General features: G+C 39.4%; 1 protein-coding gene across 2 annotated transcripts in view; it reads right to left on the reverse strand.

Moving 5' to 3' along the window:
* Positions 1-277: 277 nt before the first annotated feature.
* Ripk2 (receptor interacting serine/threonine kinase 2) overlaps positions 278-16,641 on the reverse strand; it is a 35,268-nt gene continuing 18,904 nt past the window's right edge. For both annotated transcript variants that reach the window (XM_052715835.1, XM_052715836.1), the window contains exons 5-11: positions 14,953-15,002; positions 13,905-14,066; positions 9,231-9,316; positions 5,655-5,741; positions 4,373-4,466; positions 1,977-2,138; positions 278-1,413 (exon numbers count right to left, since the gene is read on the reverse strand). In XM_052715835.1, the coding sequence (XP_052571795.1) occupies positions 1,076-1,413; positions 1,977-2,138; positions 4,373-4,466; positions 5,655-5,741; positions 9,231-9,316; positions 13,905-14,066; positions 14,953-15,002 (979 nt within the window). In that variant the 3' untranslated portion in view covers positions 278-1,075. The remainder of the gene's footprint in view (positions 1,414-1,976; positions 2,139-4,372; positions 4,467-5,654; positions 5,742-9,230; positions 9,317-13,904; positions 14,067-14,952; positions 15,003-16,641) is intronic.

The following is a 16,641-nucleotide window of genomic DNA, read 5'->3' on the forward strand; positions in this document are numbered from 1 at the left end:
CAAGAGCAGCAGCTCTGAAGTGCTGAGTCATCTCTCCAACCCTGGTGCTTAAATTCTTATTTCAAATACTGAATAGTTCATTGTCTGAATGCCATCTAAATCCATTCATTCTCTATTCATATTTTTTTCAGGTTCTGAGTCTGGTGGATCTTGCAAGTCTCTGCTTTCAAGTTTATCTTGTTTCTCACTTTTTGCTAACATTGTTAAACAGTTTTAAGAAAAAGTTTTCACATCTTATAGGCCCCCTTTAGTGACGTAAGCCAAAAGAAAAAAGGACTCACATTGTATTATATTTTTATTGTTTGTGGTGAAGTTGGTGTGAACAAGCCTAGAAAATAAAAAATGGAGCAGCATGGCTATTGTGTGGTAACTGAACAGAATGAGTTAGATGTGTATCTGAGCTGGAAGACTGTACCTGCAGCACCCTTCAGTGCGGAAACCATGTTGTGTTCCAAAGAAAACAGCAACACTAGGGAAGGGCCTCCACCCAGCCAGCATATGCTCAAGACAGGAGCAGGAAGCAGCTGGTCAGGATGAGCAATGGGTTGCTCACCAGGCTGACAGAGGGAGCAAAGGCTAAACAGGTGGATTCATGGCCAGTGTTAAGAAAGGTGGTTTTTTTCTTCTTTATACACCTTGTATAGCTCGAAACAACCTCCTTTGGAGATCTGAACTTGGAGTTGCAAAGTGGGAATATTATATCACTGCTACATAAAGTCAAACTGCATTTGTAGAGAAAATGAAGATTGCAGATAAAGTGAGTTTGGAAATGTCTTCCAACAGAGACAAAGGCCACCTTAAGGCACTGTTATGTTCAAGAAAAATGTAATTATTACATAAAGAAGTTCAAGTAATGAAACTGACATAAAAAACTAAACTACACAGCATAATGCAAAACTTTTACTTATATTAATTTAAAAAAATACTGCAATGTCATGGAAGAAGACATACTATCTCTCCCAAAAAACCTTCAGTGAAGCGTCTAATACTCTTATGTTTTTATACAAATATTATCCAGGTAACAGACATATAAATAACCATTTGTAAACTGACTTTCCTCTCAAAAAAGACTCACTTATAGGCTTTTATTTTGAAGGAAATTTGAAGATGGTGTTCTGGAAACCACAGGAACTTCTGGGTAAGGCTGAAGTCCCATTTGCTTGTTATCTTTCAACTTCTGTACTATAACTTTGGCAAATTCTTCTCCTTGGATGTCAGTGGTGTCTAGTAGCTGTCTGACTTTTGAGGTCCTTGTAGGTTTGGTGCTAATGAGTTCATAGTCCTCCTTCATGATCAGGTCCCGGGACAGAAGGGCGTCCAGCGACTGGTTAAGGCAGGCTTCGGTCATTTGGCTCACAATGTCCTCCCTCTTGCTCTGGATCCACTGCTGGGCTATACCGGGTTGCAGGCGCTCTGTAGAAGGGCAAAGCACAACCAATTTACAAAGTTGAGGACAGACACGAGCAACCAGTATAATTCTGCAATGAGTATAATTCTGTGTAAAACTGAGTAAGCACAACAGACATTTCTGTATGACTGTGCCAGTACAAACAGCGTTTTTTGAAAATGCTTACATTTTCAGGAACTATTCAGAGACTTGCATTTTATCTCCCATTCACCTTCCTGAAAGGATACCGTATTTTTTATATTCTATGTTGTAGGGTAAAATGACTTTTATTTTTGTTTTGTTTCAAATACAAAGGATACCTGCATATCTGATGAAAAAAAAAATAGCTTCACCTTTACTAACCTAATAAATAATGCTTCCTCTTAATACTCCTTCCTAAGTAGAGACTTCTGGAGTACACCAGGCCCTATTAAGACATATCAGCACTAGGTTGGAAACGCTTTCCTAGTAAATGTTTACTGGAGTAGTGAATGAAAACTAAGAAAGCTTACTATATGGTGACTCTACGCAGTGTGTACTTGTAAGGTAAACACCAGCCTTTGCAGTGTATCTCACAGCATAGACTTACCTGAACTCTTCTCAACCAGGAGTGGATTTATTATAGCCAGAGAGCACAGCGTGGGTCTGTGATCACAGATGGCTGCCCTTTGTGATGCAGAAACGGTGCCATCCCAGCTATGGTTTCCAGGACAGTGATGCAGCTTCAGTGAAGAGCAGTCTGGTACTCTTCCTACAGAACATGTCGTTAGGGGCAGAGTGGTCATTAGATATTCCTATCAGTAAAGTATCCACGGTGGGTCACACAGAAGGTAGGCTGCAATGGCTCAGGTTTTTCACTGTCATTGAAGCTACTTCAGAAATCCAATTCTGAAAATATGTTAACTATTTTTCATTACATTTATTTGTGTGTGTGTGTGTGTGTGTGTGTGTGTGTCTGTCTGTCTGTCTGTGAAGGTAAGAGGACAACCTGAAGGAGCCAACTCTCTTCCTACCATGTGAGTCCTGATGATCAAATTCAGGTTGCAGGCTTGGCTGAATGCACTTTACCCACAGAATCATCGTGCCAGCTCTGCAAACACTTTTTAGAGTAATAAGCATTCATACTGAATAGTTATTATTACTGTTAGTGCTTAATTGCTCTATACTTACTAAAAGTAATAAAATTTCCCTTCTTCTCCTAGTCCGGTACTTCCTTGTGAATTCTTCCTTTTCCAGTTTAAATGTGTCTTACGTATGTCTGTCAGATACACAGGTGTTTTAAGTGTAAAACATCTGTATTTGACGTGTTTTCTACTTTCTCCTCTAGAAAACAATTGCAGTGCTTCAACTGTTTATCTCCCCCTTTAGTTCATGTAATTATTTTTCTGACATTATTAAACACACTGTCTCTTCAACATCCTGCACATCACCCCAGTAGAAACAAAAAACAACACAAAGACTGAAATCGTGATGTCATCCATCCTAGCTCTAACCCACTTCAGGTGTTGGTTCTAGCAGTCTCGGTACTTTCCCAGCGTAACTTACTCAGCTTTACCTGTTCTCTCTCAGCTCCTCAAGTGAGAAGTCAAGGCACCCGGGAGTCATCTAATCTCTCACACCGCCCTCCCCACTGTCACTCTTAATTCTCCTTCATACTCCAAGTCTCCTTTTCGTGGCAAAGTAGCTTCCCCAGGGCCAGCATGACGGCTCAGTGGGTCAAAGCACTGGTTTCACCTGGATTTCATGTCCAGAATCCACGGTGGAAGGAGAACTGTCTCCCCAAAGCTGTCATCTGACCTCGACAATGTGCACTGTGGCATGCGCCGCGCTCTCTGCTGCTCTGCCACCTCACACACATGCAAACAATACATGAAAATAAATTTCAAAATGCTGTATATATGCCAGACAGGATGAGCCTTCCTAAAGCAAAAATTCTTATTTTATACCCTTCTTTAAGAATCACCACTTAGCTGAATGCAGGAATTCTTTTTCTTTCTTTTTTGTCTTTTTTTTTTTTTCAGAGCTGAGGACTGAACCCAGGGCCTTGTGCTTGCTAGGCAAGCGCTCTACCACTGAGCTAAATCCCCCAACCCCGGAATTCTTTTTCTTAAAAAAAAAAAAAAAAAGGTATAAGTGAATAGACATAAATGAATATATTTCTATGCACTGTGCATGCTTGGTGCTTATGGAGGCCAGAATAGGGTAGCAGATCCTCTAGAACTGGAGTTGTGACCATTCTGAGATATTGTGTGGGTGCGGGGAATCGAACCTAAGTCCTCTGGAAGAGTAATAAGTACTCTTTGCCACTGAGCCATCTCTCCAGCCCCTGGGCATTCTTGGGATGATTGTGATCCTCATTTTTTTTTTTTTTTAATCTCTTCTTATTCACTCTATTGATCAGACAAACTAAATTATCCACTGTTTTTTGTTTCTTGCTTCTGGACTCATATTCTCCTGTCATAACTAGAGGTCAGTCTCTAGGTGGAAATAGTCTGCATGTTGACATTGCACGGCAGAGTGACATGAAAGTATTCATCAGAAAGCCTGGCTTTAATCAAGTCTTGGATCTGCTAGCTACTTGCTGTGTGATCCACAGAGTTCAGAATCTGTAAAACAAGGACTAGCTCCCTCACACAGCTATTAAAAGTGCTTTGTAAAGAATGTGTCTTGTGCCCTGTAGTTATATAAGTATGTATCCTTCTTAAAATATAGTTACTATGGTAACCAAGAAACATTTCTCCTTTTTCTTGTGAGATTAAGAAAAAAAACCCTTTCCATCGTGATCACAGAGTGCTTTTAATATAAATGTATTTGTTCATCACTCCACTATTACCTTCACATGTACAGGCTTGTTACTTAAAAAAGAAGATGGAGGGTGAATGCAAATGAAAAATGTGTTCCATGCACACCACTGTTGGCTAATGCTTTGACCTTGAAAGAAAGTGGAAAAGTTGTGTAACCAAACTGATTGGGAAACTGGCATACCAGATACAAAATCTTTGTCTTGAGGAGCTGACAGAGACCTGGAGGTGCCAGGAGAACCAGTGTTTCTGGAGAGCAGAGAGGATCCACACGATTCCTGAAGGAAACAGAGGACCGACAGGTTGAGGAGAGCTGTACACACACAAGTTTGTGAAAGGCATCATCTTTAAAGTTATATAGCTATGGCTTCTAAACTGTATTTGCCTTTGGCTTATTAAAAACAAAGACGCAGAACTACTATAAATTATCGTTTACAGAACCAAAGAAATAACATAGAAAACCATCACAAATCCATGTGACTTCTTTTTCACCTCCATCTCTATCAGGGATTAAACCCAGGGCCTCACCCATGCTAAGTGAGTGCTCTACCACTGAGCTATATCCCCAACCTCTAAATTTAATTTCATTTTCAACTCAAGTGGAAGGGATGAGGCAACAGTTCAGGACTGGAAATAGCTATACACCCTACATGATTCAGCAGATCTGTTCAGTGGCTATAATGGTGAATCAGAAACTCATAGTTATCTACTGATTTAGAGCAAATGTTTGTTCTCAAGTTCTTTCAACCCTAAGGGATGGAAAATCCATGGATATCTTCACTCCCAGCTCTGTCATGGAACTGCTAATTGCCCTTCAACAATGCATTGAAACACTCTGGCTTTCAGGTTTCATCAAAAATTAGCATACACTCAAGGATCAGATTAGATAGTTAATATAAAAGTGATTTTGAAACTATGTATTGGGGCCAGTGAGGTGTTTCAGAGGGTAAAAGGGCTTCTGCCAAGTGGATGGCCTCAATCTGATCCTTGGGAACCACAGAGCAAAGGAGAATGGTTTCTGCAAGTCCTTTGACACACATACACACATGTGCACACACTATGTAAACAGATGTAAACCCCCTATGTGTTGTGCTTTCATGCTTTTTTGAATGCACTATTACTTTTATGAATCTGTAAAGTGGACATATGATCTTAAAATGATTCATAAAATGATCAACTAAAGAAATACCTCTTGGGGAGCAACAGACATTACTTATTACTCTTATTACTATGAGGTGGAAGGGTAGTGAAACGGTGGTGAAATTATCACCGATGGTTTACCTGCACACTATCCTAGAGCATCATGAGAGGACAGAGCTGCGTGGGATTTCAGGTTAGAGATTGTCATGACTACCTAACCAATTACAAATGCTCCCTGGACTTTAGCTTCCCATCTATAAGAAAGGAGGTTAGACTAAATGATTTTTTAATACACTTCTCGCATTAAATAACATATATATTTGTACCTCTTGTGGAGGATGGTTTGCAGGTATGTTCAGTGATAAATCTGTTTTCTTATCACATAAGTGAACAGTACTCGAAGCACTCTGTATCTGGAATGAACACACACACATATATGCTTTAATTGGATGCGACTTAGAAATTACAGAAGTAAATTACAATCTACTTGTTTTCTGTTTACACAAAAATCAGTGGAGACAAAATCTAAATCATTTGAGAATACATAACTTAATTAGGTAGAGACAGTATACAACAAGAAACGCTTAGAGAACGGACTTCTCATCCTGCCTCATATTAATTGGTTGATCTTGGTAAGTATTCTCTCACAAGAGTCTTGCAGCTTCCTCTTTAAAGCAATATCTACAAACAGGATTGTTTAAAGATTGAGATAATATTAAAAGTATATTTACAGTATTTGGTTAAAAGAACATACTTAATTTTGCTGTGTGTTCTGTCTATCCATAATGGTTACTAAGCAAAAATATACTTCAAGTACTATGTTCTAAGTCCTATTACTATTTTTACTGTACTGGTAAGAACCCACGGTTGGGATGATGTAAAGGTGGTGCTGTGTTACTATGGCAAGAGGGGGGTGGTCATGATCAGTTTTAGAGCCCCAGGATATGTAACTCTCTGACCCCTGTGTGTATATAATGCATTTGGGTCACGGTCATCACTCCATCCCCTCTCTTAAGCCCCTCCTGCTCCCTTTGGAACTCTACTTCTCATCTCGTCCCCTGTCCTACCTTCATGGCTTAAAAACTTCCTGAACAAACAGACAGCCTATTGAGTTTAATTAGGGTTGCTTGCATGTGCATGGGTGGGGGGATAAAACTTCACATCAAGTTTTCCTAGTTATATATTAGAGACAAGGATACCCGTTTTGTAGGGTTACTGTAAGAAGAATTAGAAGCAATGAAAAGGGCCCTAACAATTACTTGGAGGTATTCAATAAAAGACAGCTGCTAAACAGGTGATTTTTTTAAGTACTATAACTTTATACTAAAGTGACGGCTTAGACAAATTGTCATTACTACCAAGTCATTTAAAGACAGATTTGGAAGTCTAGCCCCTGCCTCCACCCATTTGACAGAGAATATCCACTCTGCAGTCAGGGTCAGACTGGCCCGAAATTTACTATGTAGACCACGCTGGTTTCAAACTCACAGGAATCCACTGGCCTCAGCTTCTAGAGTACTGTGATTACAGGTGCAAACTACCACAGATGGCCAAGTCTACTTTTCCTCTCTATAACAAAATACTTTAATTGTTCTTCAGAACTTTAGAAACTAGTGGGTTCTGCACCTGAATCTCCACTGTCCAATTTACAACTTCCTGCTCCATTCAGGAAAAGACTCACATCCATCCACCTGTGTACATAATGGATCTAGTTTATTACTCGTAAATCTAGTTCAGTAAGTGTGTGTGTGTGTGTGTGTTTGAGACCATGCAACCTCGAGGACTTGGATCTTGCTACTGAACTTACAGAGATTCACCTGCCGTTGCCACCTGAGGGCTAGGATTAAAGACATGCACCACTACAGCACATGCACATAGAATTGTATATGAATCTTCAAATTAGCTTGTGGCTATGTCTGTTATATAAAGTTTTCCTGACTTTTACTAAAACATTTAAAATTATCATTTTATTAGTGATACCTTATATTTTAATAACTAATGAGGTATGATAACTCAACTTGTTTATGGACTAGTAAATCATTTCCAAAGAAGAAATACAAGAAAGCATTAAAGAAAACTTTTTTGGTTCAGTTTTTATTTTTCAAGATATAGGAAATATTTACTTGGAAACATCCAAATAACAAGATTGGTTAAAAGAATTTAAAAATAGAGGACATGCAAATAAAACAAGCCATTCTAAGAGAGAAATATAAAATGTGTATGTGTGTGTTTGTATAAGACAGGATCTCGTATGTTGCTCATGTTTCCACTCTACTGCCTCCACCTCTAGAGTGGCTGGGACTAGAGGCACATCCCCAGGCATGGCTTTGAAATTTCTATTCTACTGTTACTTTCACTGTTTATGTGGGGTGTTATGTAAGTTACTAACTTTTCTATACGACAATAATCTCACCTAAGGACACTAGAATTTCGAAAACCCCCAACCACAACTTCATGTGAAAATAATACTGTGACATAAAAACAATGATGACTCCATCGTGGGGTTACTAAACTATGTGAAAACACTTTACTTAGGAAGATAAACTTTTAACATTAAGTCGCATATATAGGATCCTAGTGTTTAAACTGGAGACAAAAAAGGAACGTGGCAGGGTTCTCTTTCTCTTCATGTCCAAGGCAATAGGCCTTTGTATTCCACTCCTTTCCTGTTTCTTCTTCTTTCTTTTGTCTCATGATCTACCACTCGACTATACCCCAGGTCCCCTCCCTCCTTCTAGCTTTTATTTTGAGACAGGTCTAGCTAACTTACCCATGCTGGCTTTGAGCTCACACCATAGCTCAGACACACCTTGAATCTGCAATCCTCCTCTTAGCCTACTCAAGTAGATGGGATTACAGGATGGTACCACCAGGTCCCTACTCATCTAGTTTTGCTTAGAAAGAGATGAGAAAAAGAGAAACTTGTAAGGAGAGAATAGGAAAAGAACAGATAAGACAAAAGGAAACAGTCTCAGAAGTTTGTATTGACATTAGTATCTCTGGAAAAGGCTGTACCCTACCCCAAAATGGGGAAGTTGGAGAAGTTATGAAAAGAATTCGAAGACTTCATTTTTAGATCCTCCTACAGCTTGGATACTGATATTGCTATGGTAAATCTTGTTTGATTATGAGTGGTTGTTTCTTTTACATGCCAGTCTTTAAATGACAGGTTATGTTAGTAGGTCCAGCAAACCAGGAGGGGAAAGCAAACTGCCAGTCAGTAAGGAGCTGGAGATGGTGCTTGCTCGTCGCCCAGGAGTTTGGCTAGCTGGCAGTTTTCTTATCAGATATAAAGTGCAATGCACTGAAACCTGGCGGGTGCTACTCTGCTTTCTGTGCTCGAAGGGAGCTGCGGCTGCTGTGTAAATCCTCAGCTGTGCTAAACCACGCGGGCTACACTGACCACACAACGGCCCTCGGTCATTCACATGAACGTCTCTGACCGCTTAGTCCGCCACACGAAGTATTTGGGTGAGAAAATAAAAACCAAGCAAGAGAAGTACAATAGGGGGTTCAAATACAACATGCTACTGTTTTCCTTGACAAGAGATCTCAGAAAAAGTCAAGTCCACTACAGAAGAGCAAGAACTTAGCAGAAGTATTAGTCTAACACACGTCACATGCGCCTGCAGTGAGTGACGTAGGGGGTCTGCTGTACAGGGTCTTCAGTACACATTCTAAGTCACCTCTGACACGCCCAGAATTCTGATACTGTTAAATCTGAAGGTGGTCCATTTGAATGAAAGGGAAATACCCTTCGGTGACTAAGGGAGTAACCATGGCCCTTGTAAATTCTCTCACCTCCAAACTCTAGCCTGTATCTGGGAAACTAAATTAAAACTTCATGAGTAACATACAGCTGTTTACAATTCTAAGTTACAAAGCGTCAAAGGGAGATTTACCTTGGTTTTTTTAAGCTGGATAACAGCTTCAAGAAAAGTTATGTCTTCATATGTTCTCAGAACTGGTTCAAGTTCTATTAAGCATTCTAAATAAGAAAAACAAAACAAAAACAAAAACCCAACAATTTTAAGTTCAGATTACTTCTAATAATTAAATTGAAATGTTAACATTTATCTTATAAGGCTTCATGCCAATCTTTCACTGAAGTGATGACATCCAATTGTCTTAAGAATTCTTATTGCTGGCATAAACAGATCTGATAGTCAACAGAGCAGAGTTTTAAGCCGATTTTTCAAAAGAGGGCCTTACATTCCTCAAGGCAAGGACAGTCTTTTAAAATAAACTCTACTGACATTTAGATAGCCACAGAAAAACAGGTCATTTATACCCTTACCATAAACCATACATAAAAATTAACTCAAAATAGATCATTCACTTAAATATAAATAGGAGAAAATGTTCAAAACCCCGAGTTAGGGAAATTTCTTAGATATGACATCAAAAATAAGATTCATAAAAACCTGACAACTGGACTATTCTAAATACAAATTCTAAAAACAATTTTGAAAACTGTACTCTAGAGAAAAGTTACTCTTAAGAAAAAAAGAAAAGCAAAGTCACAGAACAGGAGTATGAGAGTATATTTCAAGTTGTGTATGTGCTAAATTGACTTGTATTTGGTATGCGTGAAGAATTCTTACAGGCTGGGCCATCAGGATAGCCCAGGGGGTGGAAGCGCTTCCTGTGCAAGCCCCGACTGCTTTAGCTTGATTCCCAGCACCATGGTGGAGGGAAAGAACCAAGTCTGGAACGCTGCCCATGATCACTGATGGGGTATGCTTGTACTCATACATATACACACAGACACACAAACACACACACACACACACACACACACACACACACACACACACACACACACGGAGAGGGAGAGAGGGAGGGAGGGAAGGAGAGAGGGAGAGAAAGAGAAAGAGAAAGAAAAGTGTGTGTGGGGGGGAGAGAACAAGAACTGAAAACCCAGTAACAGAGAGAATACATGTAAAAGTGTTAACTGTCCTCCTTGTCTGCACCTAATTAACTTCATATACATCAGCACCATTCTTCTGTTCTCACATCTCTATGGAAACTGCATGTGGGGGTTGAAGAGATGCTCAGTGGTTAAGAGCACATACTGTTCTTGCATCCAAGTTTGGTTCCAAGAACCCACATCTGACAGCTTACAACTGCCTGCAACTCCAGTTCCAGAGATTCAATGCTTTTGGCCTCAGTAGGCACCTATACTCATATGTACATACCCCCACCCCCTGAAACACACACACACACACACACACACACACACACACACACACACACACACACAACAACACAAAAAATCTTTCAAAAGAAGAAACTACATTTGAATGGGTTACCAATGATGCCAGTGTGAGAAAAATCTTTCATTCTTTTTTTTTAGATCAAGGGCTTGAATATTTATTACCCAAGTTGGCCTCAATCTCCTGAGTTCAACAGATTCTCCTACTTTAGCCTCAAGACCACAAGTCAGCTGAAGTCTTGCTTACATGACTTACAGTCAGACAGACATGACTGACCACTCCCTCCTTGAAGCATTCCTTCTGGCTCCTTCCTTGACACAAGAGACTACACTGTCCATTTCTTTCCTCTGCGGTCCATTTTCTTGTTCCTTTATGCAATTTCTAAGAATACCCCAGAGGTTTAATAAGGATATTTTATTCTTTGCTGTCAGGCTAAATTCTCTATCTAGGGTGATCTAGTTTAAATTACTTGAGTTATTGACACTTGATTTTATATCATGAATCCTAGATTCTTTCTTGGATAAGAACATTTACATGTTATTATAGTAGTAACAGTAATTATAATTCCTTCTAGTTGTTGGTTACATGAATCATGCCTATATGACTGGGCATACACAATCAGCAATATTTGAGGGTTTCATTACTTTAGATCAAGGCCAATATGTTATCATTTGTCTTTTTTACTGTAGCTGTTTTAATGGGCTTAGATTGGTATCTCATTGTTTGTATTTCCTAGTGATGTGAAAAGCCCTTTTATATACTTTTTAGCCAATTGTATAGTTTCTTTGATGAAATTCTAATCTCCTACAACTTTTCAAAATTTTATTATTTGTCTTTTTATTGAATTAGTCAGAATTCTTTTTATTTCCAAACACAAGTCCTTTCAATAGATATATGACATAAAATCATGTTTCCACCACCTGCATCTTGTCATTTCGTGTTTTAGTGTTGACTTATTTTTCCAAGTGTGTGTGTGATGTGAACATATTGTATGCATGTTTGCGTGTATGTGTGACTACAAAGGCCATAAGTTTACACTAGCTATCTTCCCTGATTGTTCTCCACCTTATATACTGAGGCTGGGCCTCTCACTTGAACCCAGAGCTCTCCATTTTGGCTAGTCTAGTTAGTCAGCTTGTTCTGGGGACCCTGTCTCCACCTCTCAAGTGCTGGGATTACAGGGAGGCTACACACCTGCAGGGCACAGGGCATACATAACTTGGGTGTTGGGAATACAAACTGGTCCTCAGGCTAGTATGGAAGCAGATTTTCCTCTGCACCAGCTCCATGGCCTAGTACTTTACTCTAGAGTACAAAGTTCTAATTTTTTTAAGTTCTATCTCCAAGTTTATTTATTTATTGAAAAATTTTTAGATCCTTTGGATTCAATCTAAGAACTCTGCCTAACTGAGGTCTTAAGATTTTCTCCTGTTTATACTTAGAGACCTGATCTGTTCTTCTGTTGGAGCCCATTTTTACGTTTCCTAGTGGCTTTACTCACCAGGTCTGCATAGAGAGAATGATTAAACCACGGGCCTGAGGGCAGGTGTCTGAGATGGTCTGTACTTGGCTGTGCTGGGGGGTGGGGGTGGGGAAGTGGGGTGGGTGGGGTCTTTTGCTCCACCCCTTGGCATTCCTTTAAATACCCTAGGGCAGAGACAATGGAGGGCCAATGGATTAGGATCCAGGCCCTCTTGTGGCTATCCTGTACTTTCTGTTTCTCGCCCCTCTATCTTTCTAACTAATATTTCCTGCTGCTCCTACTCAAGAGTACTCTGGGGAAATGTGGGGTGAGGGATGGGGCCCTACGTACTTCTCTGAAATGTATCTTAATTCTGGGTAATTTTTCTCTGACCAGAATTTTTATCACCTGAATTAAAAATTACTGAGGGAGTTTCCTAACTGCTTTTTTGTTCTTCTCTGGCCTCCCTTAGTCACTTCCCCATAGAGCAGTCACGAGTGATTTTGACCTAAACTTAAATTAGATCACATTGCTTCCAGAAGAGATGGTGAGAATGGATTTTCACTGCGCTTGGAATACAGGTCTGAGAGTGCCGAGCAGCTGCTCCCCTGCTCTCTAAGGCATCTTTACCATCATCTTGGTTCACTATGCTCTCGCTACATGGGCTGTCTCGCCAATGCTTGAAAACACAAAACATTTTCTTCTCCTGGTCTCAGGATCTTTCCTCTGGATGTGTTCTCTGCTGGAACTCGTCTCTCCCGAGTCTGTGAATGACGGGCTCTGCTTCAAGCGGCAAACAACAGCTCAAATGCCGGCTCCCGAAAGCCTCTCACCCCACTCTCTGTGTATCTCCACACTTGTGTTCTTACAGGATGACCTCACAATCTGTGTCTCATCTGTTTACTCATTTTTGTTATGCCCAGATCACAACCCCAAAGAGACCACCGAAGACCTTGGATGTCCAGAATGCAACAGCGAGGTTTATTCTGTAGATACAAGTCTAGACAGGGAACTCGTTCCTACACTCAATACAGTGAGGCAGGGAGGAGTTGCTCTTTCTTTGTGAGGCTAGCTTTTTAAAGGCAAAAACCGCAAGCCCGAGGCAAAAACCACAAGCCCTTCAGGGCGGTTGGTGGGGGGGTTGGCATAGGTGCAACTGGGATTGGTTTATTTTTATCTCTGTTCTTTTTTAATTGGGTTAGAGTATGTAACCTTTGAATTTACTGGTTGGGGGTTACAATTACCATTTTGGGGGCTGTCCAGGACAAGTCCCAGGCTCTGTCCTTGAGCTGCCATGGGGGCTAGCTGGCCTAGCACGTACTGACTGTGGGGACTGGCTCAGTGGTCTAGGCTCTGTCCTTGACTCATGCACATAACTCTAAGTTGGTGAGGGGTCCCAGACAGTAAACATCTGGCTGAACTTTGAGCAGTCAGAGTAGGTGCAGAAAGGGAGCTACTCCAAGGACTATGTCTTTTGTTCACGGCCCTCCCAGAGACTGCTTGCTCAAGTCTCAGGAAACTGAAATTGAGGCCTGATCTCTGAGAGAAGACTGAGCAGCCTGTTATGGCATCTGCTTGATCCTTTCAATTTTCTCAATGCTTTCTCCAGAAGAATGTTAAACTGAGATGTCACACTTACTCTCTGCTCCCTGTGCTTGTCCATCGAGAGAGCACAAGGCAGGTGTTCCCTAAGTGAACAGATGTTACTCCTACCAAACAACTTCACTTTTCTGTTAGGAGTTCTCAAGTCTTTTCTAGAAGCAAATGCAACAAATAACAAGAGCAAAATAATTTATATAACAGCTTCAAGATAGACATAATTGTTCAAGGAATATTTTATTTATAGTATACTAACAATTTCTCTAATTCAAAGGTCCAGATTAAAACTGTTTACTCACTCAAGAAAGATGGTCTTTCATCTGGATTTTGTGCCCATCCACTTTGTATTAGAGAGATCATGAGACCCCGATGAGGTATATTAAATGGCAAATTTTCCTCACTGGTATCAGGCCGATGTCCCTGTGATACACTATACATGATCTGCAAAGGATTGGTGACCTCTGTCAAAACAAATACATTTCATTAACTGGAAAGATATTACTAACACTAATCAAATAAAAATGAAGCAATCTTAGTATGTTAGACCAATTCATAACACCCTTTTCTGTAAGAGGACATATCTTCCAGCCAGTGCCAGACCCGTGCAGCTCTCACAGGATGTGAGAAGAGCCAAGCCAGGCAGAGCTCAGCTGAGCCGAGTACAGCCAACAAGGGACAGTAAGTAATAGTTAATACAAATGAGAGATAAGTGTTACCTGCAAAACCACTGAAATGTTGAGGATATTCACTACATAACAAGTTGAACACTACAAACTTCAAAAAAAAAAAAAAAGCCCCAATATTATCTGAGAAAGACAAAGATTATTTTTCAATGTTTGTTGGTGTTTATAAAAGGAATAATAATTAAATTTTCACACAGAGTTTTATAGCTAGCGTGGGTCTTGAAAGTAGTAATAAAGCCAGATATGATGGCACATGCTTTTAATCTTGGCACCTGGAAGGCAGAAGCAGGCAGATCTGTGAGTTGAAGGCCATCCTGGTCCACATTCTACACAGCAGAGCTACATAGTGAGACCCTGTTTCAAAAAAAGGTAATCTCGTTTTGTAAAGACTAAAAATGAGGACTTGAGATTTTGTGGTTTGACAACAAGGGACTGGAATTTAGATTCTTCTGATCTGTAAGTCAACTATGCTCTTCCTAACTGATCGTAATCTAGTGCGCTTTGTAGGTGCAGTAGATGCAGACCCGGTAAACCGCTGTTTTTACAGTGTGGTTTGTGTACAGAATGAATGGCAGGTACATTTAAAATGATGAGCTTAGAGAGTTCTGAATGTGTACCAACAACACGATGTCTTCTGCAATAAGGAAATCAAGAGCATACGTACCTTCAAAAGGCTGTTTTCTTGATAACACTTCCCACATGATAATTGCATAGCTGTTTAAGTTAAAAAGTTATATATCATAAGCAAACTTTGTACAGTAAACTAGAGCAAAGCAGTATTTAAAAATGAAACCATTTTTGAAGATGATAATGTAATGAGATATTTTACAAGGGATTACCATACATAGTCAGGATAGTGAATGCTCATGTATGTCTGAAACGAAATTAGCTTTGTCTTAAAAAAATTAATTTTAATTAAAAATATGAAGTTACCACAATAATAGCTTAGTGCTACATATCAAGATAAATATTTGTGATAACTTAAGTTACTCTGAACATCCAGATAAAATTTAACCTCTAATCTGATGTCCCTATTTTTCACACAAAAGTAAGAGCAATAAAAGAAGACTGTCTTCTTTTGCTTAATTTTCAGGACCATTTTACTGACTTTTTTCTGGTTTCAATACAGTCTTTTTACAGTGCAAATATTTTGACAACAATTACATTTCAGTTACAATCACCTAGTTAAGCTAAATAGATTTTACATTTGAAATAAATGAGTAGAAAATAGAAATTCTGCAGAATCTCCAAGCAAATTACATACTCAAAAAGGATACCTGAACTTGATTAGGTACCAGCACACTACCTTTGGGGAACGTGAGGATTACAGAGAAAATCCCACCCAAACCAATGGAAACTATTTTCTCCTTACAGAGCTTGAACATAAAAACATAATTCACAAGACAAAGGATAAGTACATTGAAATTAGTCTGTTTTAAATTCCTGATACTAATAGGGGAGAAAATAAAGAACAAAAAATAATCCAAGCCACCAGAAAAACAACCAAGAGAACCACAGGAATTAGTAAGTACCTCTGAAGTGTAACTTTAAATGACAATGGCCTCAACTTACTAATACAGAGGCAGAGTTGACTGGATTAAGATCCTACTTTTTGTTGTCTCTAAGAATCATACCTTGTTGGTAAAGATAAAACAATCTATCAAAAACTGAGTAGTTCTTCTGATGATAGAGCCAATTTCCACCCACAGTGAGTCAGAAGAGAGAAGGAAAGGATGGATTCATCAAGAAGAAGTAACAGTTGTAAATGTTTACACAGCGAACTCTGGCACTCCCAATTTCATAAAACAGAAGAATGGACACAAAAGGTTTGATTTTGAAACAATAATACTGGGTGATTTCAATCAGTCAGTAGCTAGATCAACCAAGCTAAAATCAATAAAGAAATTGGACAGTTAACGTACATCATAGGTCAATGGACTGAGCAGATATTTATTGAATATTCCATCCAATTGAAACAGAATACATGTTCTTCTCAGCAGCCCCAAGGATCGTCTCTAAAACGGACCACATTCTAAGCTACAAATCAAGCCTAAGCAAATAAAAAAGAATCAAAACCACCTCTTGTATCTTTTCAGCTCCTAGAACAATAAAAGTATAAATCAAAACATGGAAAGAAAATCTACAGAAACTATACAAATACCTGGAGACTAAAGAGCGAACTTTTGAATTACCACTGAGTCATTCAAAAAGTCAGAGAGGAAAAGTTCCTAGAATCAAATGAAAATGAAAGCACAACTTCAAGGTAAGAGGAACATTTGTAGTTATGAGTGCTTTAAAAATCAGAAAGATCTCAAATAATAACCCAATGAAGTACCTCAAGGTACTAAATAAA

This window comes from Peromyscus californicus, unplaced genomic scaffold (assembly GCF_007827085.1).
Source record: "Peromyscus californicus insignis strain IS unplaced genomic scaffold, ASM782708v3 Scaffold_5__1_contigs__length_169319896, whole genome shotgun sequence".
Classification (NCBI taxonomy): Eukaryota; Metazoa; Chordata; class Mammalia; order Rodentia; family Cricetidae; genus Peromyscus; species Peromyscus californicus.